Source organism: Myotis myotis, unplaced genomic scaffold (genome assembly GCF_014108235.1).
Source record: "Myotis myotis isolate mMyoMyo1 unplaced genomic scaffold, mMyoMyo1.p scaffold_m19_p_2, whole genome shotgun sequence".
NCBI classification, from domain to species: domain Eukaryota; kingdom Metazoa; phylum Chordata; class Mammalia; order Chiroptera; family Vespertilionidae; genus Myotis; species Myotis myotis.
In genome coordinates this window covers 9,618,502-9,639,062 of record NW_023416324.1, presented here as the reverse complement: position 1 = coordinate 9,639,062, position 20,561 = coordinate 9,618,502, and the positions used below count along the sequence as shown (strand labels likewise).

Sequence of the window (20,561 nt, the reverse complement as noted above, 5' to 3'; positions counted from 1 at the left end):
ATGGAAAAAGCTTGCCAACCCCTCAAATAGCAAGTCGAGTGCTTAGCCCGGTGTCTGGCATGTCATAAGCATTAGTGCTTTTTTGTTTTTTTAAATGTATTTTATTGATTTTTTACAGAGAGGAAGGGAGAGAGATAGAGAGTTAGAAACATTGATGAGAGAGTAACATCAATCAGCTGCCTCCTGCACACCCCCGACTGGGGATGTGCCCACAACCAAGGTACTTGCCCTTGACCAGAATCGAACCTGGGACCCTTTAGTCCGCAGGCCGATGCCCTATCCACTGAGCCAAACCGGTTAGGGCATAAGCATTAGTTCTTATTAGCTGGGTGGAAGATTTAAGGATGTTTGGTGTCAGGAAAAAAACCAACCAGTATTTATTTAACAGTTATCTTTTCCCGGCTTATACCTGATACAAAGATGCAGACTTTCTCTTTGGGGCAAAAAGCAGAATTAGGGACCTTGTTTTCCCAGAGGAACTTTCACCCAGAGTTTTCTTGAAAAGTCTATAATATTGTTTTAACCCTGGGATGTCAGAAGGGGCCCATGGACCAGTAGTTCCATGCTCTTGTCCACCCACCTGCTCTGTAAAATGGGTCTCTTGCAGCAAACGCACAGCTGTGCACACCCCATGCCACGTGGACAGGGCTCGCACGCACTTGGCCTATAGCAGCTGTCCAGATGCTCAGTTTCTCCTCCTTCCACTGGGGTAGACTCCCTGGTCATTGCTGGACCCTGGTTAGAAGCACCTACTGCCCATCTCTTAGCCCAGCCCATGCATTCATTCACTCATCATTCATTCATTCATCCCTCCCACAATTTCCAAGCAACCTGGGTTTTCTCTCTCTTTTTTCTGGGGGTGCTAACGCAGTCCCCCACTACCACAGCACGCAGTGGAGTTTCCCCCATTTGGGGAAATCGCAGGGGTGAGCGCATCCGGAGTGCCATGGATGAGACTCGTCCTGGGAAAACCACCTTGCTGATCATGGCCTCTCCCCTGCCAGGTTAGTGTCCCCTGGGCTCTCTCTTCATTCCAGCCTTCCTCCGGTGAAGGAGAAGGAGAGCCTGCGCTGGAACCCAGGCTGAGTGTCCTCTGGTGAGAGACTTCTCGGAGCCTCTCTTCCCCGACCGGAAGATGGAGCTCATAGTTCCCCGCTCCCTCTCAAATCGTGCAGGACTCAGAGACGGTGTGTGGCAAATGCCCATCACCTGCAGAGAGGCGCACAATTGTTACCTACGGATCTACCTTTCCCAGGAGTTAGGTGAGGGGGGACGTGCCGGAGGCCACGTGGCTAAAAGTGACCCAGTTGAGTGTAACATCAAGGCTTGGTGTTTGTGTCCAACTCCCACAAATCCCTGTGTTGAGGCCCTAACCCCGCAATATGATGGTATTTGGGGGGTGGGGGGGCTTTGGTAGGTAGTTACAGGCAGGTAAGTCCATGGCCAAACAAATAATGAATGAATGGATGTTCGGGAAGGGCCTGGGCTGGGAATTCAGAGACCTGGCCTCAGGTGATGGTTATCTGGAACTTTGGACAATCCCCCTTGTCCTGTCTGGGCCTTTGTTCTCAATGTTTGTTGGGATAAATTCTCCCATAAAGTAGGCATGGTCACACCCATTTTATAGATGAAGAAAGAGAGTCTTGGAGGGGCTAAGTCCCATGCCCAGGCCACCCACTGGTAAGGGCGAGGGCTAGGATTTGAGCACTGGCCCATCTGTTCCAAAGCCCACACACTTCCCTACGCTTCCACCCTGAATGCGCTTCCCAGCCCAGACCCCTGACCGATCTCCAGGTTGGGCCAGTGGCACATCCAGCTGCTGTCAGAATCCCCGCCTGGGGCCCCTCATTCTGCAGAACCCTCCATGCCCCAGGCCCTGGCCCCTCCTAATCACAGTGTACCCGATTGAAATGGGCCACATCCCGCTGCCTTCTGCAAAGAACCAGGTCTACTGCGACACGGGTAAAGAGGAAAATTCCACTCGTTTAGTGAGTCCAGACTCAATGTATAATGCTAACAAGCATTCCTACCATAAAAGGGCCTATGGTCACATAAGACTGTGAAACACAGAGCTAAAGAAAGTTAAATTGATTTCTTTATTCTGTGATCTCTTTTAGTCTTCCCAACTCTCTTGGAGGCTGGTAGCATCATTACGCCAGCTTTGCAGGTGACGAGAAAACCGAGTCCTCAGACAAGTGTAGACCACCTGCCCACGGTTAGCCAGGGGTGGCACTGGTGTTGGAACATAGGCGTCTACTCTCTTAAAACATATACAAATCATGTATCTAAAAAGCCTGGCTACAGGCTGGCCTCAAGCCTGGCTTCACAAAGAAGGGTTCTGTAGGCTCCGGAGGGTGTGGCCCCGCCCATGGTCTCAGGGAATCCTGCAACCCCTACCCCAACTCTCGCCTAAGCCCTTCTGCCCGAGAATGCTCCTACTCATGCCAATTTATCCCAAGTTGCTCCTGATAACCCACAAACCTCATACTGAGCCCCACCTTGGCTTTCCGCTCTTGGAGGCCTGCTCTCCATAGACACAACTGACAGGCCTGGGGGAGGGAGCTGCATGGCTTCACACGCACCAGGGAGGTAATTGCTTATCGGTCAGCAGTGTAGCCCTGGAAGTGAGAGAGGTAGAACCAGGAGAGGATCCTTTTGTGTTTTTGGTAAATTTCCTGAATAATGGGTCCCAATTCTTTTAAAAAATATATTTTTATTGATTTCAGAGATGAAGGGAGAGGAAGAGAGAGAGATAGAAACATCAATGATGAGAGAAAATCATTGATTGGTTCCTTTCTGCATGCCTCCTACTGGGGATTGAGCCCACAACCAGGCATGTGCTCTGACCGAGAATCGAACTGTGACCTCCTGGTTCATGGGTCGATGCTCAACCACTGAGCCACACTGGCTGGGCAATGGGCCCAAATTCTTAACTCCCTTGTCATAGACATACATACCCTTTCCATGCCTCGAGATGGGTATGATAGACCTGCCCAACTTTTGACTTGGGGCTTGACTTGCCTTGGTCAATGAGATGTCACTGAATCTGACCAGAGAAGCAGCTGGAAATGGGGCTTCGAATGGGACCCCCACAATGCCTTTAGGACTCTAGTGATCTTTAGTCATGACCCAGTAGCCACACTCTTCATGGGCCCCCAGAACAAATATTGTCAGACCTACAAGCTTAAAACTGAGCTGCCCACCTATATTAGTTTTCTGTTGCTGCATAACCAATTGCCACTAACTTAGCAGCTTAGATCAACCCATTCATCATCTCACCGTTTCTGTAGGTCAGAAGTCTAGCCTTAGCACATCAGGGTCCTCTGCTCAGGTGTCATCAGACTGAAACCAAGGTCTTGACTGAGATCTCATCTGAAAGCTTGACTGGGGAAGAGTCTGTTTTCAAGCCCATTCAGAGTGTTGGCAGAAATCAGGTTTTTGTGTAGTACTAAGTCCCTGCTTTCTTGCTGGCTGTTGGGCAAGGGTCACTCTTCACTTCCTAGAGGGTGTCCTCACACCCTCTTACAACATAGCAAGCCGCTTACATTTTTATAGGCGGCAGGAGACTCTCACTCCAGGCTGCTGTGATGGTGTCTCATGGAACGTGAAGCAATCACGACCAGGACTATCCCATCACCTTTGCTAGATAGTGTAACCATGTCCAGGTAGTGACCATTCCACCATATTCACAGATCCTGCCCCCACTCAAGGGCAGTGGACTAGATCAGGAGTGTGCAGCAGGGGACGGAAATCTTGGTGGACATCATAGAGTTCTGCCAACTACACCACCCAAAAGTAGATTAGCCTAAACCATGGTCAACCTACAAACTTGGGAAGGTGAGAATGAATGCTTATTATAGGCCACTGAGGTTCGAGGTTATGATTCTTACGCAGCGTTGCTCTGGTATTGGCTGTCTGATACACTGTAAGAAGCAGTCTTCCTCATTCACAGTGTCCTAGCTCCCTGGTGGGGAGGAAGCTTGCTATGAAGGACAGGGCACTGGGACCAGTCAGGTCTGGGTTTGACTCTTCTCCTCCTAGTGGGGGGCCCTTGAGCCAGTTACTTCGCTTCTCTGGGTCCACGTCCTCCTCTGTGTAGTTGGAACCACAATGCCTATCTCACTTGGCTGTTGGAAGGATTAACTAAAATAATGGATGAGGACCACGTGGTATACAGTAAGCACCATAAATGTCAGTGTCTTTTCTCTATGAAGTTCATATTTCTAGTCAACATGCCCATGTCTTCAGAGAATGAATGTGGTATGAATTCTGGGAGTGGCCACTGCTGATTCCCGTAGGTTGCCTGGCTGGTCACCCATTACCAGATGAGAGGGTGACCTGCAGGGCTCTCTGACCCTGGGTGGGCTCTCGGCTTGAGTCACATGGTGGAAGGCAGCCCTGCCTGGTTTCTATGGGGTAGAGGCCCTGGGCAGCCACTCGCAGACAAGGCCCCTGCTCCCACTCTCCAGAACTTTAATTTTAAAATGTGACAATGGTCGCCCTGTTTTGGAGAGCGCAGTCTCTCCCACTAACCAGCTGTGTGAGCTAGGGGAGGTAACTTCAACCTTCTGACCCTTGCTTCCTTCCCTGTGCGTTACAGGTAAGATTCCCACCCCATAGCGTCATTATGCTGATGATCTGACAAAAGGCATATCCCTGGGCCCATTACTGGAGTCCGAGGTGGTGTACTCCTTCCTCAGAGCGGAGACTGTCTACACCTGTTCTTTTGGTGCTACTCCCTGCCCCGCTCTGCCTCCCAGGCCCTTCACAGAGAGGAGCGCAGGGCAGGTGCTAAGGGTATTTTTGGTGCTGAATTCACGCCTTTTGTCTCATTTGATTCTCATGAGAACGTCTGTGTAGGTGGGCGTGGAGGCCCTGAAGGCTGTTCCCCCCAGACCCACCTCCCGCCCCCCAGGCACGGGATGGATGACACTTCCCTTCTCTTTTCAAGTTCAATGTGATCACATGACTTGCTTTGGCTAAGGAAGGGTGAGCAGAGGTGTCCCAGGTCACTTGGGAAAGAAGCTTCAGGGGTCAGTGCCGATTCACCACCCCCCTCTTTCCTTCTGATACCAGCGACCGGCAATGCTTGTGATGATGCCTGTGCTCTGTCAACTGACAATAATGAGTAGAGGACATGAACGTGAACAAGGAAAGATCAGCCTTTGGTGCTTTAAGCCACGGAGCTTTGGGGGAGTTGCTCACTGCACTCTAGCCTGATATAGTGGACAGACTGTATTTCCATTTGAAGGAAGAGGGGAGTGGCTTGCCTAAGGTCACACAGAGGGTACCTGGGATCATGGGTGGGGCTTTGCCTGAGGGGGCATGTCTGATTCTGTCCAGGGAGAGAGCAGAGGTGATGAGAGCCCTGAACACCCTCTCCCTGGTGCCTTGGGGAAATGAGTCCCTGCAACAGCTGTTTACATCACCAGGAGCAGGAAAACGATTCTCTGTTCAGAATAAGTGAATGGAAGCTTAGGGAGTGGAGGGCATGATTCTGGAAGCTGTATTCTCAAAAGGACCAGATATTCTTTTTTTTTTTTTAAATATATTTTATTGATTTTTTACAGAGAGGAAGGGAGAGAGATAGAGAGTTAGAAACATCGATGAGAGAGAAACATCGATCAGCTGCCTCCTGCACATCTCCTACTGGGGATGTGCCCACAACCCAGGTACATGCCCTTGACCGGAATCGAACCTGGGACCTTTCAGTCCGCAGGCCGACGCTCTATCCACTGAGCCAAACTGGTTTTGGCAGGACCAGATATTCTAGACTCAACTCGGCAACAGAAGCCTCCGTCTCTCTGTCTGTGTGTCCCTCCTCATCTCCGTGGCTCCACTTGCCTCCTCCTTCAGGAGCCTCTACCCTCCACTAGTAAATCTTGTTCAGGGAAAGGCTGTGAAACTCATCCACCATGAGGTGTGCCCCGGCAATGAGACCAGGAACAGACCGCTATGTTACGCAGCATTGTTATGACAATAGCTAACTGATACACTTGTCTATCCAATATCTGTTCTTTTCTATTCCTTTAGAGGTAAACTGATTTTATTCTGGGCAGTAGTGTGCCTGGGCAGAAGACTGTATTTCTCAGCTTTTCATGGGGTGTAAGCAAAGGTTTTTGAGTGGGACTCCCAGGAAAGCTCTCTAAGAGGGGGGTCAGAGAGCTCGCTGGGGGCCGCCAAAGGTCAGGGAGCTCCTTGGTATCATACACTCAGCACCCAATATGTTGAATTGCCTTCCCAGCAGTGGTGTTGGACCCCTCTGCATCATCCAGGCACTCTCTGCACTGCTTCAAGACCAGCCTTTGGCTCAGTTTATTGTCATGGTAACCTAGAAGATGCTTAGAGATCATCTAGCCTGCTTTTAAAAAGATACACAGAATTAGGGTCTGAGACGGGGAGAAGATTGTCTCGGGACCCATAGCAAGTCATATGCAGAGCTAAGAGTAGAACTTGATTAGTTCTTCACTCTCCCTCATACCTTCCTTCCTTATTGAGTGATGGTTGCCTGGTTGGGGTGGTGGGAGGGGTAACAGACTTGGGGTGGAATGTGGCTGGGAGCCCTGGTTATGACAGCAGCTGCCTGGAATTCATAGGGGCTGGAACAGAGCTCATCACACTGCAGGGACTCTATCTGGAGGCGGGTGCTGGGGCAGTCCTCCCCTTGGTCGCAGACCCTGGGTGCTGCCCTGGAGAACTGGGCTGGGTTGAATGGACCAGGTCCACAGGAACAGCTTATGAACCCTTCTTGTACCATTTTTCCCAACTACTGCCCCCCCACACCCCTTCCTGTTCAGGTCATCGAGGTAATCCAGCATCCTGGAATGACATGAGGACCCTGGAATGACATGGGGACCCTGGAATGACATGGGGACCCTGAAAGGACCTGGGGACCCTGGTTTAGAGCCAGGGGAGCATACGTGAGTAGACGCTGCTGATCCTGGGCTAGATGCTCTTTGCTGGGCCAGCACACCGGTTCTTTAACTGGTATGAATGTTGTTGCTAAGGGCTCATTGCCACACCTTTCTCTGGAGAACTGGCCTCAGCCCATAGGAGCCACTGTAACCAGAGATGCTGAGGCACCTAGTAAGTCCTTTAGCCACCCACCCACATCCCCAGGGACAGCCAACAGCCAATGAATGTCAGATACTGGGGAACAAAGGGCCAGTCTCTGGTCTCATGGTCAGACTAACTCTGTGCTATGATTCACGCCCAGAGCTCCCTGCAGTATTAGGATGAAGCAAGACTCCAGTTAAACCTCCCTCTTTGCTCATCCCCTCCCCGGCCCTCTCTTGCTTCCTTCTCTCCCTTATGGGTTTCTCTTGAGGGCTCTCCCTCAATAAGTCACCTGCCCAGGAACCCTCCCATCAGCCTCCATTTCTGCGGCAAGATGGAAGCTTCTGAGCTCTCACCCCCACATTTGTGTCCTAGGAGACGGCCAAGAGGGTTCTAAGCTGAGAAGCTTCAGAAGTTGGTCGTGGTGAAGAGAACGGAGGCTTTCCCAGAGAGGTGCTTAGCAACAGGATCCATCGATCAAATATTGACGAGGTATCCACTGTGTATCCAGCAGCTGCTTGCCATTGGGGGGCCCGGTGGGGTGTGAAAGCAACGTAGCTCCTAGCCTGACCCTCTAAATTAGGTCAAAGCACTTGGGTCTCTGTTAGGGCAGTCGCATAACGGCGACCAAGTGAGCACAAGGAACCTTGCAAATGCTTTTAATTTCTTTTAATGTAGAACAGTTACGCCTGAGTTACAGAGGAAGCGCTTACAAGCAGGTAGTTAAAGCGAATGCCGGTTTCTCTTTCTAGTCTACTACTCCATATAGCTGAATAAATTATGGTGCGATTATACTTAAACACACACCCTCGCGTCCACACGCACACCCCACGCACACGCCCATGCACACACGCTCACTTCCACGTGGAGGAAAATGGCTGCGAGTCAAACATGGATGCAACCAAGTTGCAGTTACTAGGAAGGAGGAACGATCTAGAGTGCCGCGTAGATTGTTCCCAAGCAGGGGACCGGCCACCTTACAGTTGGCAGAGAATGCATTCGATGCGCCGTGTCTCTGAGCATTTCACGATGGCGGCTGGAGACCCCCCATTTGGTCTGGGTTTGGTGCCTCTGCAGGAGGGGAGGAGAGAAGACCCGTCGACCTCAAAAAGCGTCCAAGAGTGAAGGGTGCATTTGGGAGCTTGGGGGGAACCTCCATCTGAGAGAGGCCCCAGAGGAAGTCCTTTTGGGGCAATCATGGAGTTTTGCCAAGTTCCACAATGCAAAGCACAGGATGCTTCACCAGCTCCATGGACATGCTGGACTTGAGAGGCCAAAGTCTGGGACCTTCCTGTCCTCAAGCCACCGCCAGACTGGACATCCGCTCTCGGTTTTCTTCTGGGCCAACCTGTCTTCATCCTTCCCTTCTCTCTCACCCCCCCCTCACTTCTCCTCCATGTTCCTCTGGCAAAAGAACGGCAAAGGTAAACCAAGTAAAATATACGAGTATAAAAGCGTAGCTTGGTTCTTATACATTGGCTTTTTTTTTCTTCATAGCAAGAGAGAAATACCGAACGGCAAAAACAAAGCAATAAAAATGGAAGAACCCAAGAGAGCCTGGAATGTATACTTTGAAACACACGCTATGCAGATATATCCCTACAGATGGTCCCTGGTACTAGCACGACACACACTGTGGGTTTCTTTCCTGTTGGATATATATTTATAGATAGAAAAGTCAACTTCCTATAGACGAACAGCACATCACCACGTTTCCAGCTAATGTACAATGAGCTCCGGGGAGGGGCCGCCCATAGGTTGGGCCTCCAGTGACGTGTGAGAAGCTGGAGGACACATCTCTTATTTTGCTACAGACTATTCGCAGGGATGGATGGGGGTCGCTTCTGGGCTGGCCTAGCCGCTGGGGTTCAGGCTGTGGTCAACCCTCAAGAGTTTGAGGCCTTGTCCCTCTCATCCCACACCACCTCTCTGGTGAGGTTGTGAGCTGCCAACCCCAAGACTGAATTTTCTACACCGAGTTGGTTAAGCAAAGCCATGAGTGAGCTTTTAGGGAAGAGCTGTCTGGGCCAAGGTCTCTTTCTGAGGGGAGTGGGCACCTGGGGGAATAAGTCCCATTTTCTACACCAAGATGGTGGCTTGGGAGAACTCCAGAGAAGCCGAACGTAATGAGGAATCATTTGGTTTGTTCCCGTTTCATCACAGGGGGCAGAGATTTGGATTGGTCCCAGCTTTGGAATGTCATCTGCCTGGCATCCCTGCGCCTGGGCAACGTAGGGCATAAAAAGGCTCAGGTGATTCCTGAGCCAGGTCTCCAGGAGGAAGGAGGGACCAGTCAAGGAATGTGGGTGAAGATTGTGGTCGAAGGAAGAGCTGCTTCCTGGCTGGGAGAGCTACAGACGCATGGACTGGGTCACCAAGGGTACAACAGTCCTCCTTTTGCCCAGAGCTTAACGAGCCAAACGTCTGCTACAGCGGACGCTCCAGTTGAAACCTGGGCTGAACTGGATGGGCCACACACATCTGGGTGTCTGCTGCTACTGAAGAATCTGTGTGTCCCCAACTTCTAGCAAGTTCCTCCAAACCCGAGATACGAGCCCCCTGGCCTGGTCCAGGACAGGCGTCACATGACTGCGTCTGAAGCTCAGAAACACGTGAGCATCTTTCACGGAGGTGACGTCCATGTGGGAGAGTGCCCCAGCTCCCCCGAGGGAGGAACTCAGCTCAACTCCCCACGCAGCAGCAGCCCGTCCCTTTCGGAATGTCATGTTGGCTGAGGGCAAGACATGGGGTGAGCCAAGAGGTGGCCTCGTGTGCCCCAAGGGGGACAAGCAATTTGGTCCAGTCTTTGTGGAGTCAGTGCTGTGCCTCCCGTCACAGAGCCTCATACCCAGCAGCACCTGAGAAAGGTGATCCGAGCGTAGATTACGATGGTGCTGATGGCGAAGATGAATAGAATTTTGATAAACAGGTGAAGGCGGTGAAAGTTCCAAGGGAGGTGTAGCCTGGGGCTTAAGCCATTCCCCCAGGGTCTCAACTCTAAAGAGCAAGAGCTGGAGGGAGCCACTGGCGTGGCCGAGGAAGGTGGCCCCCACTGCCTGGGGGTAGCGGTTTGAAGACTGGCCACATCTGTCCCTGCACAGCTGTGCTGCATCAGAAGACAGAGGCCTCTTGGCCGAGAGTGACTCAACACGGAAAGATGCCACTCTGGGTGGGGCAGGGTCATGTCCGCTCGCCCCCCAAATGCCAAGGGGAGTCGGTGGCCTTGTCTGTGGGACAAGCAGTCCCTGTGGGCCCAAGGACCCAGCTCCAGAGCTGCAAGGGAGCCCCCTGCACCCAGCAGCCTAAAGGGACTCGCTGGGGGTAGAGGCCCCTCCTAGGAGATGAGCACGCAGGACGGGCTTGGGTCTCTGCGGAGGCTTCGTGCGGGATCAAAGCTACATAGCGCCGAGGTTTGCTGCCCAGAAGCAGAGGCACCCCAGTTACCAACACCCTTCTGAGCCTGCCCTACGCCTCCTGCTCATGGGTCCTCAAGACTTCATTCCCTCCTCCTCCTCCCCCGCACCGATCCAGTGAATGGGAAAACTGAGGTTATGTGGGCTCCCCAGGCCCCACGTGGGGTGGGCACAGTGGGAACTTGGGCTTCGGTAGAAGAGCCGGCTGCTTCTGGCTGCCTCACTGGTTCCTTGTATCTTGGGCTGGTCGCTGCTGACCCATCCTCACATGGTCACACCCCTGGTTAAGTCTCTTCCTGGTTTTCCCAGTCTCCCTGCTTGGGCTAGGTTCCCCCTGACAGCCAAGCGAGGTGTGCGGGGAGGGACCCGAAGTCCTCAGACTTCCTGGGCAATTCCCCTGGGAAAACCCAGGGCTGGGTTCCCTCTCTGCTGGAGTCGCATCACCCAGAGGAGGGATGGGCTGGGGTTCGGACCCTGGGCCAGAGACCCACCTGGAGGGACTGGCTCCCAGCACTTCCGGCGGAGAGCGGCCTGTGAGCTCCTCCACCTCCGGCCAGGGTGCCCACAGGCCCTCATCCCAGACCCCACCCTCCTCCGGGGGCTCATGGTGCCCTCTGCGGGGTGAGCCTCCATCTCTGTGCCTCAGATGGCACAGGGGCCGCACAGTGACAGGGTTTGACTGGGACAAGGCTGTGGGCTGACCAGGAACCCCCCTGGGGACAAAGTAAAGGGGCAGATGCCAAGGTGGGGTCACGCTGGGCCCCCAGCACAGGTGCACACGAGGCTGGCGGCACGCCTCCGGAGGACTGGCTATCACAAGGGAATGGGCTCCTTTCCCGGCCTCCTGGGACCCCAGGGTGATGGGGGGACTGAGGCTGGGAGGTTCAGGGACCAGTAAGGGTGAAGCTGGGCCTTGGGCTGGGGCAAGTCGCCCCAGGGGCCCTAGTAGGCCTGGCCGGTCTCCACGGGCAGGAGTCCCAGCACGGCGGAGTGCTCCCCGAGCTTCATGCGGCGCTGTGTGGAGAGGCTCACGTTTTTGGCCAGGTAATCAACAGCAGCTGGAAAAAAGGAAAAGAAACTCCTAGAAATTATAGTTATTTTTCCCTATCCTTTCATCTGTCCCATATCGATCCATCAAGCCATCCACCCACATATATATCCACCCATTCATTTATCCATACATCAGTTTGTCCATCCATCCAGCCAACCAGCCAGCCATTATCCACCCATCCATCTCTGCATAAAGCTCTTTCTCTCACCTCCGCTCCAATCATTCAGCAAATATTAACACTAAATAAAAAACTCAGCTCTCGCGTGGGTTCTGTAGGGAGATCCAGAGGATAGCCACATTGTTGAGTGAAGAACCAGTCCCTCTTTCTGTACAGATCCCTTCTAGGGGGGGGGGGGGTGCCCAGTGAGTCCCACGGAGCCCAGGTAGTAAGGAGGGCAAGGTCCTTCTGCCTCCTTTGGCCCTGAGCCCAGCTCATGGATGAGGCAAAGCAAGGCCACTTACTCAAAACTCAAAGCAGTTTTTGCGGGTGAGCTGAGGGGTCCAGGCAGGGGAGGAGGCAGGGCTCTGACATGCAGGAAGCCGAGACCTTTAGTCTTGTCAATTCTGGTCACCCAGGGGAGAGGGGGGGAGAGTTTGAGGATGTGTACGTCTGTGTGTGTGTGTGCGTGTGTGTGTGTACAGTGGAAATAAGAAACTTGGAGAAGTAGCAATGGGCATGAACATGAATGCTCACACAAGTAGTACTTGCATATGCGCACACACATGCACACAGGTGTGGGTGAGTTGTGTGCACCTGCATGAGTAGAACAACAGTGGGGATGCTTATGCATGTGCAGGTAACTGTACAGGTGAGCTCCACCTAGGCCAGGTACATGTGTCGGAGTATGTGTGTGTGCACAGGTCTGACCACTAGGCCTGCATGCGCACATGTAGTCTTGACTGTATTAACTGTACCTGCCTGAGGCTATGGCAGAAATCAGCCCTGACCAAATGATTGACTGGCATGTGAGCACGGCCTCCTGATCTGCCGCTTCCTGAGCCGGCATCCGCGGCTGTGGCCCATCCAGCCCCTGGGATCTCTCAAATCCAGAGGCCGAAGGAAGATGGAAAGTTTGCTGCACTAGGAAGCACGAGGCTCCGCCCACCACCCGCTTCGTCACCTGCCTGAAGAGGGACCCTGAAACTCCATATGCCTCCCCAAAGTTGGGGGCTCCTGCCTGGGGTAGGTGGGCGGAGCTGGGAGGTGATGGGGCCTTTGAGCTAGAGGAGGCCATATGGCCTAGGGGGTCAAATGGCCTAGGTCCCAATCCTGGGCCTGCCAATTTTGAGGGTGTCATTGTGGGCGCCCCACTTCACCTATGCAAGCCTGTTTCCTGGTCTGTAAATAGGGATAGTAACACAGCCACGCTGAAGAGGTGTGAGAACTGAGGAGGAACGTGCCTGTAAAGGGGGTTAGCACTGTGCCTGGCACACAGCAAGCTCAGCAGACATGGGCCTGCAGACTGGAATTTAGTGATCAGATGTGACCTTTGATGGAGCAATAGGGAAAGTGGGCAATTTGGTGCCCGACTACCTCCTGTTCACGTGGCTTTGGGCAGATCACTGAGCTGGTGCAGGCCTGTTTCCTCATCTATAACATGGAAAGAACAACTCTGCCTTCTTCAGGGCTGTTATGAGAATCTTGTGAGATAAGGTGCTTTAAGAGGTTGGGCAGAGAGGGCGCTAACGAATGTGCTAATGCCCTGGGCCCTCTGAGCGGCTGGACCCTGTGCCCCTCGGCTTCCCAGCTCCAGGGCTGGCACTGAGCTGCTGGGTCGCCCCCGAGGTCACTCAGCCTTTACGCTCCCAGCTGGTCAGCAGAGGTGCCAGTGGCCACCTGTCCTGCTGGGTCTGCCCCTTGCTCTGAGTGGGCCTGGCACAGTCTCCCATCTCTGGCCCCTATAACTCTGGCCACACCATCTCTGCTGCTCAGAGCCTCCTCTTATCTAACTCAGGTCTAACTCAGAGTCAGGATGGGAGCAGCAGGAGGAGGAGCTAACGTTTACCAGAGCTTGCTCCTGCTCTAAGCAGTTTATGGAGCCTTATCATCCCCATGTTACAGATGGAACTGAGGCCCTTCCCTGAAAGATCACATAGCTCCTAGGTTGTGGAGTCAGGATTCAAACCCAGGCTGTCTGCTGCAAGCTCCTATCTACCACCCCCGCCCCTTCCCCAACATCACCCCGCGCCTCCCATAGAACAGCCTCCATGTTCCACATCACACCGACCTCTGATGCCAGCCTCCCTGGCTCCTCCTGAGGACGGGGCGGGAAGGTCTGGCTTCGACAACAGTGATGAGAGCAGCAGAGCGAGAGCCCTCACAGGTGAGCACCTACTGTGTGCTAGGCGGACATGATCTCACTGAGTTCTTTCAACAGCCCCATGCTGCCCCATTTTACAAAGGTAGAAACTGAGGCACAGAAAGATTGCTGGCCCAGAACCACCCATAGCACGCGAGATGGCAGAGCCTGAATCTGTCCTGTTTGCACCTCTGGTCTCTGTTACTTCCTCTTTAGCTTCTCCCAGTTACCAGCCATGGCCCAGCACATAGCAGGAGCTTCCCTAGGCCCCGTCAAGGTGAGCGAGGAAACATGGAGAAGCCAAACTTTACTGATGACCCAGCCAACTTCAAGGGCACCCATAACACCGCACGGCCTGCCGCTCCCTGGGATCCAGCCTGGGCCGGTGAGGGCAGGGCTGTGGCATTTCTCATTACGGCTTCTGTCAGCGGCCCTCCCTGTCCCTCTGTCTCTCCGTGTCTTCCCTTCTCTGCCCGGTACCCACGCTTTGGCTCTAAACGTCTCAAATTAGATTAATCGGGAGTTGGCAGGAGATGTGGCTGTGATGCCAACCCGTAAACAAATCTCAGCCGTCAGCATCTTGTCAGCCCGCGGCCCCAGAGGAGGACCCTTCCAGACACAAACTCTTATTAGACTTGTCAGATCTATTAAAATTCTCTTCACACTTCTGCGTTCTATCAGCCCCATCATTAGGACGGCCCTGGCCTCTGGGAACACCAGGGCCATATTAATCTGCCGTGTGCCCTGTCCCTGCCCCCTGCCCCCCTACCCCGACCCCCTCCAGGGACAGGAGGGAAAGACAGATGGACGGACAACAGCCAGGGGCAGGAGAGGAAGGTGTGGAGCTGTCCCTGGGAAGGCGCCAGGCCCAGGAAGAGGAGGTGTACTCCACTGTTTAAGAGTTTGGCCACGTGTGTACGCCACGCACACCTGAAGGCGAGGCTCTCCAGGGCGGGGCTACTGTGGGGCTGTGTACACACGGATACGCGCTATGTGATCTCGGGCAAACAACCTCTCGGGATCCCACTGCCTCATCTGCCCCGTGGAATAAGCATGCGCTCCATACAGGGTGGCCATGAGCATGAAATGCCCGGCCCGAAGTAGATGCTCAGTAAGTGGTCATTTCTCCTTCCCTCCTTCACACACACACAAACATTTTCATATGTACACACACATATTAGTGAAAACTCCCATCGAAGTGAATCTGTGTGCGCGTGCCTCTGAGCGTGCATAGGTGGGGGTGAAGTTGTGAACGTCAATCCACACACAGGTGGGTCTAGGTGCGTATCATTAGGTGTCTTACACAAGTCTGGGTTTGGCCAGAGAGAACTGGACTTGAAGTTAGGAGACCCGAGCCCTCCATTCGCCTACGGTGTGACCTGGGGAAAGTTCCTAGCCTCCCTGAGCCTTAGCTTTGTGCCTATAACCTGGGGACAAATGACATCTACCTTGGGTGGGGTGAGGACCATGCATTTCACCCCGTGCCTGGTTGGCTGAAACTCAGGCAGGGGACAGATGTGAGCAGATGACAGGCTGGACCTGGGCCTACACAGCTGGTCTGGGACATGCGACTTTCGCCTGTGGACCGTGGGAGCCCAGTCATGGGTGGATGTGGTTGCCCATGAGCGTGGGGCAGGTGGTCAGTGAGGACACAGGGGTCCCTCCGTGGTCCCAGGATGTCATCGGTGAGGGAGATGCTACCATGGACAAACTTTGAAAAGACTGAGTCTAATCCCCAGGCCCCCATTTCAGATGGCAAAACTCAGGCTCAGAGAAGCCGGGTGCCTTGCCCACTCTGATGGTGCGAGAGGAGCAGCCTTTCCCGCAGGCCCCTCCCAGCCCAACCGGAGCCTCTGTGAGGTGGGGTCTTGTGCTCCGATTCCCTCTGAGTTGGGCTGGAGAATGTGACTCAGGAGGAGCTCCAAGCTACCCCTGGAGGAGCCAGGGATCAGGGGTGGAGCTAGAGGGGCCTGGGAGGACAAGAGAGGGAAGGAGGGGGGAGAGGGAAGGAGGGAGGGGGAGGGAGAAGGAGGAGGAGGGAGAGGAAGATATTGCTCCAGCCAGTTTCTAGGAGCAGAGGGGGAACAAACACTCCTTTCTCGCCTCCTGGGCCCTTTCCCTTTTGATCCCCCCTCCCTTGTCACCCCCCGCCCCCCCCCGTGCTGACTCCGGGGTTAATTTTATTTCCGAGTTGGGCAGGCGCCCCTGGAGTCAGGCACGGCGCTCTGGGTGTGACTAACGCCCGCCCCAGGCCAGGGCTCTAAACTCTTTATCAAGAGCATGTGTCCCACGGCTCCCCGGGCGCAGGGCTGGGGCAGGGGTCGCCCTTGTGCCTCTGGAAACACCCCCATGCACATGTGCTCACCCTGCTCTCAAACATACATGCGCACACGTTATGCACCCGCACACACTTGCTCCCCCTGCACACACACTTGCTCCCCCTGCACACACTCACACAGACACAGTGATACACACAGACAACATCATGGGTACAAGCCCGGATGCACAACTACACACAGGAGCACACAGCACTCCTATGCAGACACTTACACATGCACTCATATGTATTCCCTGCACACTTCATCTACATGTGCCACAAATACTCCCAAAGGCACACACACTTGAGCGTGTGTATACACATGTACATATAGTTACACACTCACACACATCTGCACACATATTTATACATGTCCACACAATAACAGATGCACACTATAGATGTCAAACACACAGGCACATACACAGCCACAGCCACATGAACATACCTGAATGCACACTTAAACACATGTATATGTGTCACAGCCACGTATGTTTACATGACCAAACATTGTGCATGTGTGCGTTTGCATAAAAACACATACCATGTATGCATAGTGTGCTCATTTAAACTCACATGTATGTGAATAGTCATGTGCACATATACCCACATGTGCCACACACATACACATACTCACCTATGTACAAGGATGTGTGCAATAACACTTGTATGCTGGGATACTCACAAATACACACACACACACACACACACACACACCTGAATTGTAACACATCCAAAACATGTATTCACACTCATGCATATATCGGCATGCACATATATCATATCCAAACATGCACATACAGGGGGGACCGTGAACGCAGCTGGGAGGTGGAGGCAGCACAGCTGGCCCTCATTTAGCCGTGGAGGCCAAGGCCATATGAGGAGGCGAGGGCTGGTGTGGGGACAGGAAGCAGAGGTCAGTGAGGCCAGGCCAGGGCTGTGGCGGGGCGGGGGGTGTGAGGACATCCTTAGGCTGGGAGGTCTCACCCTCTCGCCACTTGCCCTTCTGATTAGTTTGACACCAGCAGGTGAGGCCTTTGCCAGGAGGTGGGGCAGGAGGGGCAGCTAGTGACCTCGGCTCCCGGTGCCCCCTTGGCCTGCTCTGCTGCTGCCCTGCCCAGCGGCTGGAGGCTGTGGCTGGGCCCGCCTTCTGCAGCTTTTGGTCTGAGGATCTGCCACCCCCCCCCACCCCCCCAGGCAAGGTGCCAAGGGGATGGCGACTGGGCTGGGCCTGTGAGGCCAGCTCAACATTTGGGGAAACCAAGGCTGAGGATGGGGGTAGAGGAGAGAGCTCAAAGGACAGCTGGCCCTGTGGCCAAGGGGCAGAAGGGGCAGAGCCCCACCATCTCACTGTCCCACCGGCAGTCACCAGCCACGTGCGGCGAGGGAGCCCCTGAAGTGTGGCCAGTGCCACTGAGGAACCAGATTTTACATTTTGATTTGATTTTACCTCATTGAAATTTAAAAACCGAAATTCAATTTAGTTTAGTGGCCGGGAAACTTTGCAGTAGATTTGGAACAACTTGGGTGTGTAAGCCTACAACCTTCTCAGTTGTCAATGCTGTGAAATTTCAATGCGGGTCTAGCGTTCCCCATGAAACTGCGCGTCTGAATGAAAATGGGCTGGATTTCAAAGACAGCATAAAGAAAAGAATGTAAAATAGCTCATTGATAATTTTATACGGATTACATGTTGAAATGATCATCTTTTGGCTAGAATGGGTAAAATAAAATATGTTAGCAAAAATAATTTGCTGTTCTCACATTTTATAACGTGGCTCCTTGGACATTTTAAATGACATTTGTGGCTTGTCTGATACTATTTCTGCGGGACAGCTTTTCTCCCAGGCAGCAGCAGTAGCAGGGGCCCAGCTCACCATCATCTTAGAACAGATGGTTCTTAGAACAGCTGTTCTTCCTTTCTGGACCTCAATTTCCTCATCTGTGAAATGGGCACCTCCCCCACAACACCACCTTCCAGCTCTCTACAAATGAGCAGGGGGCAGGGAGGGGGGGATGCCGGGTGCCGGGCACTCACTCTGGCCGTACTGGCCGTACTGGTAGCCAGCCACGGGGTCCACGCTGTAGCCGGTGGTGCTGTAGGTGGGTGGGCAGTAGGACTGGGAGGTGGGCAGGCTGTCCCCTGGCTTGATGGAGTCCGCCCGCTGGCTGCAGCTGGCCGAGATGGAGGAGGCCGAGTCCAGGCCGCCGTGCAGCGGGGAGATGGAGAAGTCGGCCTGCGGCTGTGGCGGCACCGCGCTGGGGTTGCTCAGAATGCTCATCACCTGTGGGGAGAGACCATTGTGTGGGCTGAGCAGCAGGGGTGGGGCTGGAAGGACCCCGCAGGGGCGTGTGCGGGGACGATGCCAGGCTGGCGTGGGCAGGCCTTTGCTGCAGTCTCTCCCTTGGGGTCCCTGCAGCTTGGAGATCCGTTGACCTGTGGGCTTGCCCTTGAGGGTAAGATGGCTAGCAGTTCTTCCTGGTTAGGTCCTGACCCCTGGAGGCGTCCTCCACCGAGAGCCCGGGGGTGAGGTGGGCCTGTTCACAGCTCTAGCCCCAGGCCTGACTGAATAAGTGAATGCATAGCACATGCATGAATGAATGAACAAGCACGCTAATTATGTCTCTCCTATCAGACAGGGAGCTCCCCTATCAGACAGGGACCTATGCCTCCCCCATCAGACTGGGATGCTCCCATCTTCTAGCACAAAGGGGTTTCAGCAGGACTCTGGGCCTGTCCGGCTTCACCCCTCATCCTGTGCTATGCTCTTGACTTTGGTCAGGACCTGGTGACCTCTTGGGAAGGTACGACACTGTAGCCTGCCCGGAACCTGGAACCTCTCTTCGGTTCCAGCAGCTCCTGGATGTCTGTGCCATCACCCACTTCCTCGAGGAGCCGGTTCAGCAAACAGTTCTCACCATCAGTGCTGCCAACTCAGACTGTCAGGGGCAAGCTCCTTTCTAGAAACTCCGCTTCAAGATGTTGTGTGTTCACTTATTCATCACTTAACTCATTGGTGTGTTCACTTATTCATTCAACAAACACACACTGAAGGTGACTATGACCCCAGAACTGAGGCTGAGCCTGGGACCTCAGAGGAGGAAGAGCCATGGCTCCAGCCCTCAGCTGGGGGAGTGTTTGGGTCTGGGGGAGGGGGCACCTAGCAACAGATCATCAAGATGTGGAGTGATGAGGATTGTTACAGAGGCAGCTCAGGGGCTGTGAGAGCCCAGGGGAGGGCACCCAGCCGGCCAGGGGGCCCAGGAAAGAATCTGGAGGAGGTGACACCTGTGTCCAGCTGTCCAGGAGAGAGCGGGGAGAGGGGGTGCGGGCAGCAGGATTCCTGCAGAGAGCATGGCACCTAGTCAGCCCAGGGGAAAGGGGGGAGGGGCAGACCTTTGTGGGTCTGACCTGAGGGCCAGGACCCTGGTGGCCTCCTGCTAATGCCACCCCTTATGGGAGGGAGGCCAAGTGCCAGTGGGGTCAGGCTTGTTGATGGTCTGCCCAACACCGAGCTAAAGGATCCCGCTGCCATCCACACGGGGCAGGTGGCTGTGTTCTCTGACTTCCCCTCCCACCTCCTGGGAGATGGTGGGCTCTGGGCATCTGAGCCATGACCTATGGCATCCTGACAATGTCTGCCTTCTCACTTTTGACTTGTCCCTGCCATAGGCACTGGGGCCTGGCCAGGGTCTGCACCCTCAGGCCAGGGCCAGGCACGGAGCTCCTCCACTTCCTGGCTGTGCGGCCTCAGGGTGTCCCTTACCTTCTGTGACCAGCCCATCCGGAGGAAAAGAGCCGACAATGAACCTGACTCAGAGGGCGCTGGAGGCTGAGCAGAGCCCAGCACGGGGAGCTTTGCGCCCAGCCTGGCGCGTTGCAGCGCTGAGGCATCAGCGGCCCCAGCTCCTCGGACCCTCTTCTTCCCACCTCCTTCACTGTCCCTCCTCTCAGACACCAACTTATGTGACTCTCCTGATCCAGAGGCCTACAGAGACGTGTGGGGCAGAGCTATGGCGCCCATTTCTCAGATGACAAAACCGAGGCCCACGAAGGGCTGGGGCTTCCCCAGATCTCACAGCCAGTCCAGCCGGCCGGACCCTGCCTGCTCACCTGATAATGCCGGGACAGACTCTCAAGGATGTTTCCGGCACCTGACCCCTCCAGAGGCTCTTACTCTGGGGACCAACCAGCAGCTACTGGCGGGGGTGGGGGTCCCTCATCCCTGACTCTTCCCTCAGTGCTCCCAACACACCTCCCTCAGCCCTGGGGCAACTCTCCTCTGTCCTTTACCTCCCCCCACCCCTTCCCAGAGCCAGAGGCCAGGGCATGGGCCTGCTGGGCTGGTCTGTCTCCACTGCAGCTGGTGGGATTTAGGTGGGTCTTCATGGTGTGTCACCCACTGAGATGGCAAAGACACAGG

At 54.3% G+C, this 20,561-nt stretch overlaps 1 protein-coding gene and 1 non-coding gene across 3 annotated transcripts in view; both read right to left on the bottom strand.

Annotated features, from left to right (window-relative positions):
• Window positions 1-853: 853 nt before the first annotated feature.
• Window positions 854-1,012, bottom strand: LOC118677962. The gene has a single exon (XR_004974664.1). It is a non-coding gene; the product is annotated as a U1 spliceosomal RNA (small nuclear RNA).
• Window positions 1,013-7,776: 6,764 nt separating this feature from the next.
• PAX7 (paired box 7) overlaps window positions 7,777-20,561 on the bottom strand; it is a 98,556-nt gene continuing 85,771 nt past the window's right edge. For both annotated transcript variants that reach the window (XM_036350431.1, XM_036350430.1), the window contains exons 8-9: window positions 18,176-18,422; window positions 7,777-11,527 (exon numbers count right to left, since the gene is read on the bottom strand). In XM_036350431.1, coding sequence (XP_036206324.1) covers window positions 11,412-11,527; window positions 18,176-18,422 — 363 coding nt within the window. In that variant the 3' untranslated portion in view covers window positions 7,777-11,411. The remainder of the gene's footprint in view (window positions 11,528-18,175; window positions 18,423-20,561) is intronic.